Below are 16,221 nucleotides of genomic sequence, written 5' to 3'. Positions count from 1 at the left end.
ACCAGGGGCAGGTGTGGGGAGTGCCCAAGGCCTTGGGGACCCCCCCTCCTCAGGTCAGCAGAAGGGCCAGGTGATGGCTGCTAGCAGCAGCAGCCGTTCATTTCACGTTGCCCTCCTTTACCTGCCCCTGCCCAGCATCCCCAGCACAGTCTTTGTTGGGCAAAACCTGCTCAGTGGGGCTCGCCACCCCTGTGTTTTGGGGTCGGCAGGGACGGACACAGGCCTTTGCACAGCCCCCGGCCTGGACGCTCAGCTCTGGCTGCACCACAAGGAGCTTGGCAGCACATGGCTGAGCTTGGAGGGACCTCTGGAGGTGTCTGCCGCAAGCCCCTGTGCTCAGCCAGAGCAGGCCCCGGCTCCCCGAGGATGGAGCACCCGTGCCGTGGGGTGCAATGCAGGACTGCCCTGGGGACCCCCACAGCCCCCCACCGCATGAACACAATGGCAGACAGCAGCGGCGTGAACAAAGTCCCCGGAGAAAGGAGGTGTAATGACAACAGTGGCCAGCGGTGCTTCCTCCCGCGCTGGCCACCTCCCGGGGGAAGCTCCCAGGTGCCACCCTGACCCCATGGCCCAGCCCCATGCCTGTTCCCACTGAGGGTGTCCTCGGGGTTTTTTACTGCCAGCAAGAGTATTTGTCCCAATATGGCCGTGACGATGGCAGCTCCTCTCCCAGCCTTGCTGGACAAAACCAGAAGAAGCGTGTGTGCTGCCAGCTCTACTGTGGGGCCCAGGGCTGGCATCCCCAACCGGGAGTCACCGTGCTCCTGTGGAACACAGCAGCCTTACCGTGGCACCGCGCTTGCAGCCCGGCAGAGCAGGTCCTGTCTCCCAACCCATATTCCCAGCGCACGAGGCTGCGAAGCTCACCATCTCCAGCTCCCTGCCAGAGCCAGCCATGTCGCCAGGCACGTGGTGGCCTGTGCATGTGGTTTCTCCTGGCCTTTGCCATCGTGGGGCTGCCAGCACCTGTGTTTGTGGGGGTCTCATGCCACCCTTTACATAAGGCCCCTGAGGAAGATGCCCCCCAGCAGCACAGTTGAGGGGGACTGTGGAGGACACGGGGCAGCGCTGTAAAACACACATAGCAGTCATGAAAATACAAAACTGGGCTCCAGGCTGTTTGTGGGCACTTAATTGGGGCAGTTTTCTCCTAAACTGGGGTTTTGTCTTGCTTCCTTGGGGGAGAGCCCAGGAGAAGGGATAGGACAGTGGCCAAAAGCCAGTGGAACCCAGGTGGCCAGAAGGGTGTGAGGCCACAGGTCACATCCTCTGCCCAGTGTCCCCAGCTGTGGAGGCAGGCAGCCGCTGCGGCAGCATGGAGCGGGACGCTCATGTTTTCATCTGCCAGTGAGTCACTTGGCAGAGGAGGAAACCGCTGACAGCACCGGGGACGTGGAGGTGGCTGCTGCACCCGTGCTTTGTGCTAAAGGCACACCAACAATTGCGGTATATGGGGCACAGCCGGCTCCCTCCCCACAGCCCTGCCGCACGCTCGGCACTGTGGCCACCCCATCCACAGCCTGAGACCAGCCGGCTGTGGTGGTGCCCAGTGCTGGTAGTGCCTGCCACGGTGCAGTCTTGCCGGCTGCCCTGCTGGGCTCTGGTGCTGCCCGGCTCTTCCCCCCTCGTGCAGCCTCCCCAGCGTTAATCCCTGGATTAGCTGCCTGCCCTGCCCGCTTTGTGGGGGCCGGCGTGTCGGCATTGCCCAAATTCCCCAGCCCCTGCGCTCAGCTGGCTGCCGCAGGCCCCCCGGCCCCGCTGCCTGCACCCAGCCCAGCAGCAAAGAGGGGTGGACCAGGGCCCAGAAATGCCCCATGCTCCCACGGTGAGCCCAGCCTGGGCACGATGCCCTGGGGATGGAGAGGTGGCAGGGAAGCAGGACTGGGGCACTGCGTGCTGCTGCCAGCACGGTTGGGGTCCTGAGGTGCCACATGTCCCTGCTGGCCTGGGTGAGGGGAGAGCAATGGCGGTGACAGGGGTTTGCCAAGGCTGCGGTGGTTCGGGTACTGCCTGATGGAGCCAGGGTGCAGGCAGGGATCTGGGGTGCAGGCAGGGAGCCAGGGTGCAGGCAGGGAGCCGGGGTGCATCACCGTGTGGGGCAGAGCCATGAGCCAGTGTGACTTTGTAGCTCTGTGGCTGTGCCAATGCCAGCCCAAGCCCTGGCAGGGCCGGCAGCTCTCCAGCGGGACAATTAGCTGATTAGCTAATAACCTGCGCCTTGGCAGGGGCCAGTAGCCCAGTGGCTGCCAAGGTGCTGCATGCCCCGTGCAGGGCAGGCGGGAGGTGTGGGGCGAGCGTGGGGCAGGAGGGTGCCAGGGCCAACCGGGGACCCTCCGGGGACCCTGTCGGTGGGGTGCCCGCAGCCCACCCTGCATGCCCCATGGCCGCGGTGGGACTGGCCTCGGCAGCAGCCCCGCTCCAGGGGCTGCCTGGCTCCCGGGAGGGCCTGCCTGCCCTGCCTGCCCTGCCTGCCCTGCCTGCCCCACAGGCAGCATCCGCTCTGCTGCCTCCTGCCTGGGGACCTCCCCTGGTGCCCCACGAGGCCACGTCCACGGGACACCAGCCCCACGGGGGAACCTGCCCGAGAGGAGCCCACCCCAGCTGAGTCCCACGGGACCCGCCCCGCCCCTGTGCCCGGCCCCACGGGTCCCGTCCCCGCACGGCGGCCCCAGCCGTGCCCGGGCGCCCCGCGGCCCCCCCCCCCCACCCCCCCCCCGCCTCCCGGTGCCGGGCGGGTTCCCGCGCGGGTGCCCGCGGCTCGGGGCGGCGCGTGACCGGCTGCCGCCGCCGCCGCCGCCGCCGCCCGCTCCGCCGCAGAGCCCGGCCCGCCCGCCCCGGCACCGGCACCGGCACGGGCACCGGCACCGGCACCGGCACCGGCAGGTCAGCGGGGGGGCTGCGGCCGGCACCGGCACCGGGGCCTCCCGGGCTGCGGCGGGCGGCGGGAGGGGACTGGCCGCACCGCGGCCCGGGCACCGGGCACCGGGCACCGAGCCCCGAGCAGCGGGGCTCGGCCCGGCGAGCTGCAGGCGGGGTCCGCGGAATGCGGCGGCCGCACCGGCCCCGCTCCGGTTCCGCACCGGCCGCGGCCCGGCCCCGCAGCGCAGCGCCGCCGGCTCCCGCACCCGCACGGCGGGGCCGCCGCCGCAGCCGGGCGGTCCCGGCCCCGGTCCCGGTCCCGGTCCGGCGGGGCTGAGCCGCGTGTGCGGCGGCGGCGGGGCCCGCCGGGCCGGGCATCCCCGCCGGGATGCAGCCGGGGACGCGCCAAGGTGAACGGTGCGCGCCGGAGCGGGGCCGCCGGCAGCGGGGACACCGGGAGGGGCACCGGGGACGGAGCACCCGGGAGGGGACACCGGGGAGGGGGACACCGGGAATGCCGGGGGTAGGGATCACTAGGCACCAAGGACCACCAGCACCGGGGACACCGGGATGGGGACCGCCAGCACTGGGGGCACCAGCGACGGGGCCACCGGGATGGGGACCGCCAGCACAGGGGACACTGGGAATGGGAAGACTGGGAATGGGGCCACTGGCAGCAGGGACGCTGGGGGCAGGGACAGCTGGGGACAGGGCCCGGGGCCAGCCCGAGCAGGGCCAGCCCGGCCGCTGGCTCTCTCCCCGGGCAGTGGGTTGCTGCGGGCACGGGAGCCCCAGGGCCGGTGGCGTGAGCCCCCCACGGGCAGCCGCCACGGGTCCTGGCTCACGGAACCCCCGTCCCCTCAGGGCCAGCTGGGTTCTCACCATGGCTACAGCACGGCTTATCACCTGGGGGCTGCTCCTGGCCACCGGGGTCCCTGCCGGGGCCCGGGGGACGCTGTCGGCGGGGCTGTCCCCAGGTGGGACCCTGCAGCGGGACAGGGACCCCCTGCATAGCCCTGCCTGGGGACAGCAGCGGCCGGGCCCATCCCCTGCCTGGGAAGCATCAGGGGAGCCGAGCGGCGCCGGGGTCCCTGGGAGCGAGCGCTGGGGGGGCGGCAGCCTCGTGCGCTGGTCCCCACCGCTGCAGGCCAGGGATGCCACCGGGGCATCCCTGGAGACGGAAACCACCGTGGCAGGCGCTGGCACTGGGGCCTGGTGGAACGGCGACGCAGCCCCAGCCGTGGCGGAGGAGCCGCTCATTGCCTGGCAAAGACACGAGGCTGAAGGCCAGGACAGCCCGCGGGGGGGGACCTGGCTGCCCCATGGCTCTGCACTGGGGACACCGGGCCCCGAGGTGCCCACAGACACGGGGCCGGGCTCTCCGGGGCTGACCTGGGCAGGGCAGAGTGCCGCCCCGCCGGCCGGCACCCTCAGCCCTCGGCCAACCGTGTCCACCATTGCCCTGACCCCCATGCTGGCAGTGGGGACAGGGACGGGGACAGCAGACACCCACGCAGGGGGACAGCCAGTGCTGGGGGGATCCACGGCGGCCCCGGGCACACAGCTCGCTCCAGCCAACAGCCAGCCTGTCCCACTGGGCACTGTCCCCGTCCCCCACCCCACGAGCACAGGGCCAGCCCAGGGTCCCCATGCCAGCCCCAGCTCCCCACAGCCAGTGGGCAGACAGGGGGACCTGGGGGGGACCCCCAGCCCCTCCCTGGCTCTGCCCAGCTCTGCCCCACGGCTGCCCCCCACAGCCCCATCCTGGGGGCTGGCTGAGCCTTGGACCCGGGTGCTCCCGGCTCACCAGCGCAGCACCCGGAGGGCCCCGCTCAGCCACGCCACTGCCAGCCCTGGGGACGCAGCCCCTCGCACGGACCCCAGGCCAACGGGGCAGCAGGGACCCCAGCCCACCCCGGGGGCTGCCCTCAGCACCAGCCCCGCACCACCACCTGCCTCCAGCACGGCCCCCCCCGGCACAGGTAGGAGCCGGCGTGGTGTGCGGGACCCCTCGGCAGGGACCCCGTGGGTGCCAGCGCCCAGCGTTGCCCTCTCTCGCAGGGCTGCTGCCCGAGGAGGATGTCGGCTCCCCACAGCGGGTCCGGGGCGCTGTGGGCCCTGTGAGCGCCCCAAACACCACCGAGGCCTCCTCACGGCCGACGGCGCATCCTGCCACAGGGACACCTAGGACCAGGCACTCAGGTGATGCAGGGCTGCTTCCAAGCCCATCCATTCTGCAGATGCAGTGGGAGTCCATCCCAGGGGCATCAGGGCTGGTGCGGGGGGAGGATGGCAGCTATCTTGGGCCGCCCAGACGGGACATGGTGACACCTTCAATCAGGATTGTGCCTGGCGACGGACCTAATCTACTCCTGCCCACAGGGATTAGTGTTAAGTGCCCGGCGGGTGGGGGCTTCCCCAGGGGGTGTCGGGGACATGACCAGTGCTGTGCCACCCCCTGGTACCATGGCACCCCCTTTGGCACCACAGGTCCTGCCAGACACCCCTGGGAGGTGCCGGCGGGCACAGCCCTGGCCAGCATGGGGCACCCCTCCCTGCGGTGCCAAGGTGCCACGGCTGGTACATCCCAGTGGGGGTTGCAGGCAGGGGCTGGGTGCCGCCGAGCCCCCCACTCCCCACTGACCGTCCCCCTCCTTCCCGCCTGCAGATGCCCGAGGGATGCAGCCCCCCTCCCACGGCACCGCGGCCCCCTCTGCCACGTGGCGGCAGGCAGGGGGGACGCCACAGCCAGCCCCCCGGCAGCCATCCACGCCGCAGCTGCAGCCCAGCCGCTCCCCCCCGGCAGCAGGGGCCAACGGGACGGGGCTGCGCTGGGCCGAGCTGCGACGCCAGCTGGGCTTCGCCTGGGAGGCCCACGTCTATGGGGTGGCCGCCATCTTTCTGCTGCTGGCGCTGGGCTGCCTGGCCGGGCTGGCGGGGGCGGCTGCCCTCCGTCCCCCCCACTTGCCCCATGTTTTAGGGGCCCATGGGCTGCTGCTGGCCACCTGCCTGCTGCGGGCGACCTTCCTGCTGCTGGACCCCTATGGGGCGTGGGGCCGCCTGCCCCCCCGGGCCCTGCTGCTGCTCAGCACCGTCCCCTTCCCTCTGCTGCTCGGCGCCTTTGCCCTCCTGCTCCAGCGGCTCCAGCGCCTGGCCCAGCTCCGGCTGCTGCCGGCTCGGCTCCGGGGGCTGCCGGCGCTGGGGGCTGCCGCCGCCCTGCAGAGCACGGTGCTGGGGACCGCCGACCTGCTCCCGCTCCGGCTGGGCCCTGCGACTGGGCTGGTGCTGCAGGCGCTGGGCTGCGGGGCCGGGGCCCTGCTGCTGCTGGGGGGGCTCTGGGGGTGCTGGCGGGTGCTGCGGGCACCCCGGGAGGGACCGGGGGGTGGCGGGGGGCCGGGGCTGCAGCAAGGGGCCCGGGCGCTGCTGGCGGCGGCGGCGGCGGGGCTGCCGGTCTGCGGGCTGCAGCTCTACAGCGCTTTGTGGCTGCGGGGGGTCCTGGGCCCTCCCGGGCGCTTCTCCCGGCCCGGCTGGGTGGCACAGCTCTGGCTGCGGGTCGGCGAGCTGGGCACGGCACTGGCACTGCTGGTGGCCGCCGCCGAGCCGCTGTGCTACCAGTGTCGTCGACGGAGCCCTGCCAGCCACTCCTGCTGGGCCAAGGCGCTGCGGTACTTCTGCACCGGCCACAAAGCCGAGGCGCCCGAGTACCCCAACAACTGCTACGACTGGGCCAGCGGCGGCACCGGCGGCAGCGGTGGCAGCGGCCCGGAGCGGGCACCCGCCAACGACATCTCCAAGAGCCTCATTCGCAACCCGGCTGAGCAGCTGCCCCTGCGGGCGCTCAAGGACAGCAACGAGGCCTGGGCGGCTGCCGCTGGCACCACCAGGATGCCGGGGCTCAGCCCCAAGTGCCCCAACGCGGTGGCTGCCCGCTCCTGCGCCGCCTTCGAGCAGGGCTCGTCCCCCTCGCTGGGAGAGCTGGCCTTCCGCCCGCCGTCCCCCATCGACCTGCGCCGCAGCATCGACCAGGCACTCTGCCGCCGGCACCTCCTGCACGATGGCCTCTTCGGCCGACCCCGCCGTGGTTCCGGCGCCTCGCTGCACGACTCCCCAGCCCCCGCCGAGACCCCCGGCTTGGGGCGCATGGCACGCTGCAGCTCGCTGACAGACCTGCCTGGCCCCCGGCAGCCCCCCGGCAGCGTCACCATCACCGTCACCGCCTCGGCCAGCTCGCTGGAGAGCAGCTCACTGAAGATCAGCTGGAACCCCTGGCGCCATGGGCTGTCCTCGCCCGACAGCCTGCCCCTGGACGAGGCGCCCAGCCGGGCCCCCCTCCTGATGCCCGCCGTGCCCCCCCCATGGGAGCGCGAGGGCCCCCGTGGCTTCCCGGCCCTCGGCAAGGCAGCGGACGCCCGCAGCCTCTCCAGCGACACCATCGAGCTCTGAGCCGGGGAGACGGGAGGACGGGCAGAGACTGGGGAGCGCAGGGGGACGAGCCCACCGTGGGGGGCCGGGGGTCTGATCCTGTGCCCCTGCAGGATGGCGTAGGAGGGGGGAGCTGGGCTGGGCCAGCTCCATTTGTGCCAAACCAGAGAAATAAAAAGTTTATGTTGGGAGTAGGCGGCCCCGTTGGCGTGCAGAGGCAGAGGTGGGCAGCAGCCCCCCCAGTCCCCCCACCCCAAGCAGCCAAGCTGGGTGTGCAGAGCTTTATTTCCTGAGATATGGACACACGGACAGATGGGCACACCCTGACGGACAAACCACAGACAAATGCAACGGCCACGCTCATGCATCCAGCAGGGCCCCCCCGCTGGCATGGCAACCGGCGAGCGGCCCCTGACCCCCTGCCCTGCAGGAGACCCCAGCCCGGGAGGGGAGAGATGGGCTCTGCCCAGGGATGGGGTGGGGGGGGCAGCTCTCCCAGCCCTACAGCTGGGGGCAGAGGGGGGACCCAGTCACCCACTGCCCCACAGGGAACCAGCTCACGGCGGGGGGGGGGGGGGGGGGGGGAGGGATAAGGTCCCACAGGGCCGGCAGCTGCCAGCCCTGGGGATGCTCACCGGGCAGGCAGCGGGGCTGAGCTCCGCCAGCATCACCGCCCCGGCACCTGGCGGTGCCAGAGCACCCCCTGACCTGCCCACACGCCCTCCCACCTGCCACTGTGCCAGGCCTCTCCTCCAGCGCACGAAGGGCTGGGGCAGCATGCTGTGCCCCCCGCCCCCGCCACGGTGCCGCACTGCCTGGCATCACCACCCCAGCCGGAGGGGGCTGTGCGGGAGCCCCCGGGAATCAGGTACCCCTGGCTCATTCTGCAAGGGGGGAGTGAGACCCTATGCTAATGGGGGGCTGGGGGACTCATGCAGGGCACAGCACCGCGCACAAGATCCGGTCTCGGCAGCCAGCCCCTGCTGGGGGGGGGGGGTACCCCGTACCCCAGGCTGAGCCTGCCCCCCCAGCCCGCACACGGCAGCCCCAGAGCTATCTGCCCTTCATGAAGCCGTCAAGGACGCGGTCGCTGCGGTCGGAGAGCCAGTAGCCGGCCATGGCAGCCACGGCACCGATGAAGATGGCGGTGAAGACCATGTCACCCTTGGCGGCCAGCGTGGCGAGGGCGCAAATCATCACGCCAAAGAACATCTGCTGCAGCACCACCACCTCGTCCTCCGTCACGTCATCAAAAAAACCCTTCTCTGGGGCATCTGCAAGGACAGCGGTTGTGGGGGGGCACAGCTGAGCGGGCAGAGCCCCCTGCCACTCCCCCTGCCCACAGCCTGTGCCCCCCCGCTCACATCAGGCCATACCTGGGGGTTTGTCCTCCACGCAGTGCCCGTCCCGCCGGACGTGGCCGCTGGCGCAGACGCAGCGGTAGCTGCCCTCAGTGTTCTCACATACCTCCTGCACTCCTGTGCACACCGGCTCCTCGGCACTGGCGCACTCGTCTACGTCTGGGGGGGAGGCAGAGTTCAGGCAGGGCTTGGGCAGCGAGGAGCGGGCAGAGCCACCCCCCAGCCCATGGGAAGCACTCACCCAGGCACTTGGCTCCATCTCGCCAGTAGCCCTTGTTGCATTTCTTGCAGCGAGCCGGCCCGGCTCCCATGCAGCCGATGCAGGCTGTGGAGCAGTCTGCCATGGGAAGAGGAGCCAGGATTGCCACCGGAGCCCCCTCCCAGCCCAGCCAGCGGCAGCCCAGGCCAGGGGGGATGGTTGCGAGCTGGGGGAAGCCGTCTGCACGGAACCACCCCCCACCTCCACCTGACCTCGGCACTCGTAGGAGCCCTCCGTGTTGACGCAGAACTGGTTGGCTCGGCAGTGCGCCATCTCCGTGCCGCACTCGTCGATGTCTGAGAGAGAGCGGTCATAGCCCCGCTGAGTCCTGGCTCCCGGGTCACAGCCCCCCGCAGCCCCAAGCTTGCCTGCTGCCCACCCATCCTGCCGTGGTACTCACCGATGCAGCGGTGCTCGTGCAGCATCCAGCCCCTCTTGCAGCGAAGGCAGCTGGAGTCCTCCGGCCCCGTGCAGCGCCCGCACGCCCGGTAGCACTCTGCGGGCAGGGCAGAGCGGCCATGGGTACAGGCAGGGGGGAGCTGCCTGCACCTGGTGCCAGGGCAGCACCAGGGCAGACCCCCCAGCTGCACAGCCCCCCTCCCCGCCAGGCCGGACCCCTACCTACCGGCACATACCAGGTGGCTCTTGTTCCGTGAGGCCTCGTAGTAGCCATCACCGCACTCGGCGCAGAAAGGGCCGCCGTAGCCTGGGCTGCAGACACACAGGCCAGTCCCATGCCGCGTGCCGTCGCCATCGCATCGCCCGTTGCCACTGCAGGGCTGCCGGGGCCCGCCGGCACAGGCTGCACGGGGAAAGACCAGCTGGCTGGCAGCTAAGGTGGAGGGCAGCATGCCGGGGGGAGCCCCTCCAGCCTGGGCACCCCCACTAGCACCGCGCTCATGCTACAGCTACTCACGCCGGCAGTCGGGGCCGTAGGTGCCGGGCGGGCAGCAGAGTGCCAGCCTGTCCATGCACAGCCATTGGAAGAAGTCGGGGTGCTGTTGCCGCCTGGGGAGGAGGAAACATGGCGCTCAGCCCCCTGCCATCCCCCTGTCCCCCCCTGTCCCCATCCCGAGACTCACTCGTGGAACCACCACTGCTCCACGTGCTCCTCGCTCTGCTCCAGCAGCTGGTGGCAGGCAAAGTCCGAGGGGGCACAGACGCTCTCCAGCACCTCCAGCAGACGGGTCTCACTGTGGGGACAGAGGGGTCAGCACGGGGATGTGGCCCCCTGGGGCAGCTGGGGCCTACCAGACCCCCCACCCCCGGCTGGGGAGCACCCACCTGTGTTGGTACTTGGCCAGCTTCTCCTCCTCCCAGGCCGTGTTGCCCCCACCAAAGCCTTCGTGCTCTGTCCGCTCCAGGCCCTGGGCACATGTGGGGGGGGAGGGCAGCGCAGGCATGGGACCCCCCGATGAGCTGTAGGGTCCCCCCTGGGCTGTGCCACCCTCCTCCCCCAGGCACGAGTCACCCCAGGGACCTGTCACCCTCTCCCCTCCCCAGAGCCCAGCCGCTGTGTTCCCCCAGGACCCCCTCCGCTCCCTAGGGATGCTCCGGTCACCTCCTTGTCCATCGTCGCCGTCCCGTCCCAGCCCGTGCTCCCCCTGGCCCCCCCCCAGCCACATCCCCCCACCCAGGATCCCCTTTGTCCCTGCTCGCCTGTCACCCTGCACCGAGCCACCCCCCGCACCGCAGGCCGCGTCCCCCACGCCTGTCACCCGTGGGCCCAACACCCCTCCGTGCCCCCTCCCTACGCCACGGCCCCCATCATCCCCGCCGTGCCCCCCCCGCCTCGCACCCTGCTGAAGCTGTCAGCGAGGCCGCGGCAAGCTCGGCAGGGCTCGGCCCCGTCCCCCTCCCGCTCCCCGTCCCGGTCCGGGCCCGGGTGGGCGCGGACGGCCGCCAGCAGGACCCCCCCGAGGAGGGCGGCCCCCAGCAGGGTCCCCCCCAGCCCGGGCCCCCGCCCGCGCCGGGCCGGCAGCGGCAGCAGCGCGGCCGCCAGGCGCCGCCGCGGCCCCATCCTGCGCCCCGCCCCGCCCCGCCCCGCCCGCACCACGTGGGGCGCGCCCGCTGACTCAGCGCTCGCCACCCCCGCCAATGGCCGGCGCTGCCGACGACGCCGACGCCGACGCCTCCCCCCGCTGCCGGCCAACCCGCGCGGCCTGCCCGGCCCCGCCTCCCCGCGCCTTAAAGGGGCCGCGGCCAAGGGCAGCCGGCGGGGATGGGCGGAGCGCGGACGGGCCGTGGCCGGTGACCCCGCACGGAGCGGGGGCGGCTCCCCGGAACGCAGCGGCCCCGCTCCCGCCCAGCCGGGGCGAGGCCCTCAAGCCCCGACCCGACCGGGCCGCTCCCCGTCACCCCCCAGCCAAACCCATCCAGGTCACCTTCCCCCCTCCAGCCAAACCCGGCCAGGTCCCCCTCGCCCCCCCAGATTTGCCCAGTTCCCCCCTCATCCCCTCCTGAACTGGTCCAGTTCCCTCCCACCGCCCCCCAGATCGGCCCAGGTCCCCGCCACCCTTCCTGAACGCGACCAGTTCCCCATCCACCCTCCAACCAGACCAGACCAGTTCCGCTTCACACCCCTGAACTGGCCCAGTTCCCCTTCACCCTTCCTGATCTGGTCCAGTTTCCCTTCACCCCCCAACCAGACCAGACCAGACTCTCTTCCTGCCCCCAACCCCCCCATCACCCCTCTCCAATCCATCCCAGTCCCCATTCAGCCCCCACTCCACAGGGGCCAGACTCACGCTCGGCAAAGCCACCGTCTCCGCTTTATTCCCCCACCGACCGCCGCAGCCCTTCGGCCACTGCCGCCACGTACGGCTCCGGCCACCGGCCCCGCCACCGACCCGGTCCCGCCAACGCCCGCAGGAAGCCCCCCGTCTCGCTGGGCAGTGCGAAGGCTGGGGCTGCCCGCAGTGCCGGTGGCACCGCCGGCACCAAGGCCTCTAGCCGGACCACGACATAGTGACCATTGCCCGCCGCCAGCTCTGGCACGGTGCAGGACAGAGCTGCCGCGAATGCCTCGCAGGGTGCTATGGTGGGGACATCATCAGGGCCGGGGCCGTGCTGGGGGCCGGGGCTGCATTCAGCGGCCCTGGCCCCCGGTACAGCCCTGGCCCCGGCGTCCCACTGGTGTGCAGCAGCCACAGCCGCCGGGGAGAGGAAGAGGATGATGGTGTCACCGTCACGCAGCGCTTGCCGGTGCTGGGCGTGCAGCCAGGGCAGTGGCCCCCATGCCGCTATCCCGCTGCCACCGCCCGGTGCTGCCGTCACTGCCAGCCCCAGCGGGCGCAGGGCTGCCATCAAGGCGCACGCCGCCCGCTCTGCCACCGGCTCCATCGCGTGCACCAGCAGCGCCCGCCGACCTCGCAGCGGGCCTAGGGGGTATTGTCAGTGCCTGAAGCCCCCCTGGGCTCCCTGTACCCACCCTATGGGGCAGCCAGGGTGGGAGGCAGGCTGGGACCACCCACGACAGGGCGGGGAGCACCCACGATGAAGGATCCCAACCTCTGGCTCTGTCCCTGAACCGCTGCAGCACCCCCCAAACCTGAGCTAAGGGACAGCTACAGTGGGAAGTGGGTCCCACCGCTGATGGGGGATCCACCCCCTGCTCAGTCCCCCAACCCCCTTACCTACCCTAAGAGACAACCACAGTGGGAGGCAGGTTTGGAACCCCCCCCATAGGGTTCCCATCCTCTGCTCTGTCCCCCTACAGCCCTACCCACCCTATGGGGCAGCCATGGTGGGAAGCAAGTGGAGACCAGCCCTGATGGGGACCCCCCGTCTCTGTCCCCCGATCCCTGCCCCCCACCACCCCAGACCCCAGGCTTGCCCCACTCTCACCCTCAGAGCCGTAGTCAGCCCTCAGGAACTTCAGCCAGCCTGTGGGGAGGACAGGCAGTGAGGCAGGGTCCCCGGGGGGGTTCCCGGGCTGGGCACAGCCCCCAGGGCAGGCACCGCTCACCTTTCATGTCCTCCTTCTTCAGCAGGAGCAGGAGCAGGAGGCAGGCAGCCCCCACCAGCACCCCCATCCACGCCAGCACCCAGCGGGCGCGCAGGTCTGCGGAGCAGGGGTCAGCGTCCACTGAGGGCCCCCGGTACCCACCGAGGGTCCCCGGTGGCTCCACAGGGTGGGGGCCCTCCCTCAGCCCCACACCGGCCCCCCTCTGCCCCAGTGCGGCCAGGGACACTCACACTTGTGCAGAGGACAGGCCCAGAGCGTGACCCCGGTGCTATTCTCAGCGTGCCAGATCTGTGGACATGGGGACATGTCACACGCTGCCTGGTCCTTGCCCACTGCCCGCCAGCTGCCCGCACTGACCTGCCTGCACTGCCCCGCCGCCACGTCCCGCCGCAGCTCCTGCTCCAGCAGCCCGGGGCGCCCCGTTCCCTGCAACGGCGGCAGGGGGTGAGCTGGCTGTGCCGCCGGTGCTGCCGGGACACAGGGGTCCCTGTCCCTTACCGTGCTGGTGAAGTTGGTGAGGGGCGTGCAGGTGCCCCGCTCCAGGGCACACAGCGAAGCATTCCCCTCATGTTCCAGCAGCAGGAGGTCATCGGGGCGGCCAGGCAGCACTCCTGGGGATGTGCCAGGGGGCTAGGGGGGGCGGCAAGGGGAGGGCAGGGAGGGCTCACCCCCCAGCCGGACCCCTGGGCTGCCCCTGCCCTCCCACCCCAGCAATACTCACGGTCCCGCAAGCACTGGGTCAGCCGGACCTGCCCGTTGCTCCACACCTGCCCCAGAGACCGGATCAGCAGTGCCTGGGGCTGCCCATGGGGCAGCTGTAGGGCAGCTGTGGGACAGAGGGGTGTCCTACCTGCACACAGAGGTTAGGGTGTGGCCGCAGCCCCCCAAACTCCTGGAGTCCCTGTGGGCAGAAGGGATGCTCCGTTAGTGCCACCTGCACCCCCCCTGCGTGTCCCCGACGCCCCACGGAGCCCCACTCACCTGCCCCACGGCGGGCTGCCGTAGGCCGGGCAGGGCTTGGCAGAGCCCAGCGGGTGCCGGCTGCCAGCAGGGCACCAGCTCAGCCGGGAGGTCGCAGGGGGCTGAGAGGGAGCAGGTCAGCGCCTGCCCCCCAGCATGCAGGATCAGCCGGCTGCGCGCCCACAGCCGTTCCCAGGCCTCGGCATCTGCAGCGGCACCGGGAGAGTGGTGTCACCCTGCGCGGTGTCCCCTCAGGTCTCTCTGTGTCCCGGCCCCCCACCCCACCCCAGCCCCGTGGGTACCATGGGAAAAGGGACACAGGGTGGCCCGCAGCGGGTCCTGGGTCTCTGGCCAGACCTAGGTGGGAGAAAGAGAGAAGGAAAAGAAGGATTTGGGGTATCCATGCTGTGACTGTGACCCAGCTAGCCCTCTCGGGATGCCAGAGGGGGACACACGGTGCCCAGAGCTCCTCTGCTTTAGTGGCAGCTGTGCCACCCCCACGGTGCCTGGCCAGGCACCCACCTGCAGGCAGAGGCAGGGCAGCACCTCGTCGGCTGGCACGCTGTAGTTCATGGGGCTGCTCTGCCACCGGCAACCAGACGTGGGTCACACGGTGGCAAATTGCCCCCCGCTGGTGTCACCCAGCCCAGGGGTATCCGCTCCCAGGGGACCCTCTCCCAGCACCCTGCCTGTAACACAGACATGGCTTCTCGGGGACGGGGAGGGGGCAGCAGCCGGAGCCCGGCGAGGGTGGGGGGGTCAGGGAAGGGGTTCACACTCACCGCGGTCACTGCGCGCCCCGGCCCACTGGCACCATGGCTCTGGTTGTGGTAGAGCCGGAGGGTGTAGCTGTGCCCCGCCATGGCCCCCTGCACCTCCACGACCACCTCCTTCGGCCCCGGGGAGACCTGCAGCCTGGGCACTGCACCAGAGGCAGCTCAGGGCACCCAGCACCCAGCACCACCCACTCAGCACCACAGCACAGGGCACGGTACCCCAGGGGTCACCCTCTCCCCTGGCATTCACCACCCAGCTCTCCCCAGGGGACATACACCAAGGTGGGGGGGTCCTGGCGCTGCTGCAGCTGGGGGACACCAGCACCTACCTTGGCACTGGAGGACGGCAGCCTGTGCCGCGGGCCACGAGCAGTCTGCGGAAACAGGGGGTCAGCGGGCAGGAGGGAGGGGGCCACCGCAGCGGGGCATGCCGGGGGCTCACCTGGCACCCACTGCCACTGGCTCAGCCTCCAGTGGTCACGCGAATTAGTGTATGCCGTGACGTGGAGCTTGGAGCCCAGCGGCGCCTCGAAGCACCGGAAGGTCACCCAGCCCTGTGCAGGAAAACCACCACCATGCTGTGGCGAGGTACTGGCACCACCAGCACCCACCTCCCTGGGGCACGGGCAACAGGACCACCGCACAACAGAGATGCGCTGGTGCCAGCACCAACATCCCCACACGCTGCAGTGCCCGGGGACTGCCGGTGCGGGGGACACCCATCCCCAGCACCCTGCCTCTACATACCAGGGGTTGGCCAGGCAGCGCAGGGGCCAGGGGTGCCCAGACCTCCACGGCCACGCAGCGGGAGGAGGCGTACGTGTGCCCAGAAAGCAGCAGTAGCCCGGTGACGTTGGGCTGGGACGAGGCAGTCCCATCCACCGCTGGCCACCGTCCCCCCTTACCGCCATCCTCTGCCTCGGGGATGCCCGATGGTGCAGGGCGGCGGGGGTCTCCGGTGCCGGTGGTCAGGCGCAGCCGTGCCTCCAGGCAGGGCGAGCAGGCCGTGGGCCCGGTGCAGCGCAACACCGGCTCCAGCTGCAGCTGAGCCAGGGCCAGCCCGTGGCCAGGCTCCGGCGGCTCCATCCCGCACAGCACGTCGGTGTCTGGGGCGGGGGGGGGGTAGATAGAGGGCTGCCGTGGGTGTGGGGCCCCGCGCCTCGGGTGGGCTGGCGGGCCATGGCGGCGGCGGCGACGGCACTTACCCAGGAGGCGGCAGGCGAGGCCCTGGGGAGGGAGGTGGGGGTGAGGCCGGTGGCGGTGCCAGGGTGGGTGGTGGCCCGCGTGCCGGCGACGCCAACCCACCTGGGAGCAGGCCAGGGTGTCGCGGGTGGCCTCGCGCCCACCCACCGCCCCTGCCGCCACCAGCACCAGCACCAGCAGCTGCCCCAGTGGGCGCATGGCGGGGCCGGGGCTGTGGGGTGCCCCGGCCCCACACCGTCCACTCCTGATGGCCCCACTCTCCCTTCCCGGCTCCACGGGCCCCACAGCCGCCACCGCCACCGCCGCCGGCTCCCGCTTCCTGCTCCGATCCCGGACACCCGGGTCCTAGCGCGGCGCTGGCGACCGCCCTGGGGTGGGGCCTCCCCGCTCCTGCTCCGACCCGCCGACGGG

At 71.5% G+C, this 16,221-nt stretch overlaps 3 protein-coding genes across 6 annotated transcripts; 1 reads left to right on the top strand and 2 right to left on the bottom strand.

The window, feature by feature from the left end:
* Positions 1 to 2,782: 2,782 nt before the first annotated feature.
* On the top strand, positions 2,783 to 7,496 carry PRRT3 (proline rich transmembrane protein 3). Of its 2 annotated transcripts, XM_049826551.1 has the most exons (4): positions 2,783 to 2,886; positions 3,727 to 4,844; positions 4,924 to 5,064; positions 5,531 to 7,496. In XM_049826551.1, exons 2-4 carry the CDS (start codon positions 3,746 to 3,748, stop codon positions 7,303 to 7,305), a joined length of 3,015 nt encoding a protein of 1,004 aa, XP_049682508.1. In that variant the 5' UTR covers positions 2,783 to 2,886; positions 3,727 to 3,745; the 3' UTR covers positions 7,306 to 7,496. The 2 variants fall into 2 exon arrangements, with proteins under 2 accessions (XP_049682508.1, XP_049682507.1); XM_049826550.1 differs by lacking the exon at positions 2,783 to 2,886 and having other exon boundaries at positions 3,400 to 4,844.
* A 55-nt stretch (positions 7,497 to 7,551) lies between these two features.
* Positions 7,552 to 10,924, bottom strand: CRELD1 (cysteine rich with EGF like domains 1). 2 transcript variants are annotated; one of them, XM_049826557.1, is made up of 10 exons: positions 10,703 to 10,924; positions 10,189 to 10,271; positions 9,987 to 10,097; positions 9,821 to 9,912; positions 9,530 to 9,706; positions 9,305 to 9,400; positions 9,117 to 9,200; positions 8,887 to 8,982; positions 8,661 to 8,804; positions 7,552 to 8,558 (listed from the first exon to the last, which is right to left on the bottom strand). In XM_049826557.1, exons 1-10 carry the CDS (start codon positions 10,922 to 10,924, stop codon positions 8,338 to 8,340), a joined length of 1,326 nt encoding a protein of 441 aa, XP_049682514.1. In that variant the 3' UTR covers positions 7,552 to 8,337. The 2 variants fall into 2 exon arrangements, with proteins under 2 accessions (XP_049682514.1, XP_049682513.1); XM_049826556.1 differs by lacking the exon at positions 10,703 to 10,924 and having other exon boundaries at positions 10,189 to 10,544.
* A 730-nt stretch (positions 10,925 to 11,654) lies between these two features.
* Positions 11,655 to 16,128, bottom strand: IL17RC (interleukin 17 receptor C). Of its 2 annotated transcripts, none has more exons than XM_049826552.1 (17): positions 15,913 to 16,128; positions 15,813 to 15,834; positions 15,355 to 15,713; positions 15,050 to 15,161; positions 14,937 to 14,981; positions 14,614 to 14,768; positions 14,354 to 14,413; positions 14,134 to 14,188; positions 13,853 to 14,037; positions 13,722 to 13,772; positions 13,593 to 13,638; positions 13,370 to 13,482; positions 13,229 to 13,297; positions 13,102 to 13,159; positions 12,872 to 12,967; positions 12,751 to 12,789; positions 11,655 to 12,284 (listed from the first exon to the last, which is right to left on the bottom strand). In XM_049826552.1, exons 1-17 carry the CDS (start codon positions 16,006 to 16,008, stop codon positions 11,677 to 11,679), a joined length of 2,169 nt encoding a protein of 722 aa, XP_049682509.1. In that variant the 5' UTR covers positions 16,009 to 16,128; the 3' UTR covers positions 11,655 to 11,676. The 2 variants fall into 2 exon arrangements, with proteins under 2 accessions (XP_049682509.1, XP_049682510.1); XM_049826553.1 differs by having other exon boundaries at positions 14,614 to 14,753; positions 15,913 to 16,127.
* Between the last annotated feature and the right edge of the window lie 93 nt (positions 16,129 to 16,221).

Source organism: Accipiter gentilis, chromosome 23 (assembly GCF_929443795.1).
Source record: "Accipiter gentilis chromosome 23, bAccGen1.1, whole genome shotgun sequence".
Taxonomy (NCBI): domain Eukaryota; kingdom Metazoa; phylum Chordata; class Aves; order Accipitriformes; family Accipitridae; genus Astur; species Astur gentilis.
Note: the sequence above shows the minus strand (reverse complement) of the source record. Positions and strands in the feature narration are given on the sequence as shown.

Excerpts from the sequence above, each read along its gene's own strand:
- IL17RC (XM_049826552.1), bottom strand. The coding sequence starts at position 16,008 with ATGCGCCCACTGGGGCAGCTGCTGGTGCTGGTGCTGGTGGCGGCAGGG. Across the intron at positions 14,189-14,353 it reads TGCCCTGCCTCTGCCTGCAG|GTCTGGCCAGAGACCCAGGA; the intron begins GTGGGTGCCTGG and ends TCTCCCACCTAG. Across the intron at positions 13,483-13,592 it reads GACCCAGTGCTTGCGGGACC|GAGTGCTGCCTGGCCGCCCC; the intron begins GTGAGTATTGCT and ends GCACATCCCCAG.
- PRRT3 (XM_049826550.1), top strand. The coding sequence starts at position 3,509 with ATGGGAAGACTGGGAATGGGGCCACTGGCAGCAGGGACGCTGGGGGCA. Across the intron at positions 4,845-4,923 it reads CACGGCCCCCCCCGGCACAG|GGCTGCTGCCCGAGGAGGAT; the intron begins GTAGGAGCCGGC and ends CCTCTCTCGCAG. Across the intron at positions 5,065-5,530 it reads ACCTAGGACCAGGCACTCAG|ATGCCCGAGGGATGCAGCCC; the intron begins GTGATGCAGGGC and ends TCCCGCCTGCAG.
- CRELD1 (XM_049826556.1), bottom strand. The coding sequence starts at position 10,529 with ATGTGGCTGGGGGGGGGCCAGGGGGAGCACGGGCTGGGACGGGACGGC. Across the intron at positions 8,805-8,886 it reads AGATGGAGCCAAGTGCCTGG|ACGTAGACGAGTGCGCCAGT; the intron begins GTGAGTGCTTCC and ends CCTCCCCCCCAG. Across the intron at positions 8,559-8,660 it reads CGTGGAGGACAAACCCCCAG|ATGCCCCAGAGAAGGGTTTT; the intron begins GTATGGCCTGAT and ends CTGTCCTTGCAG.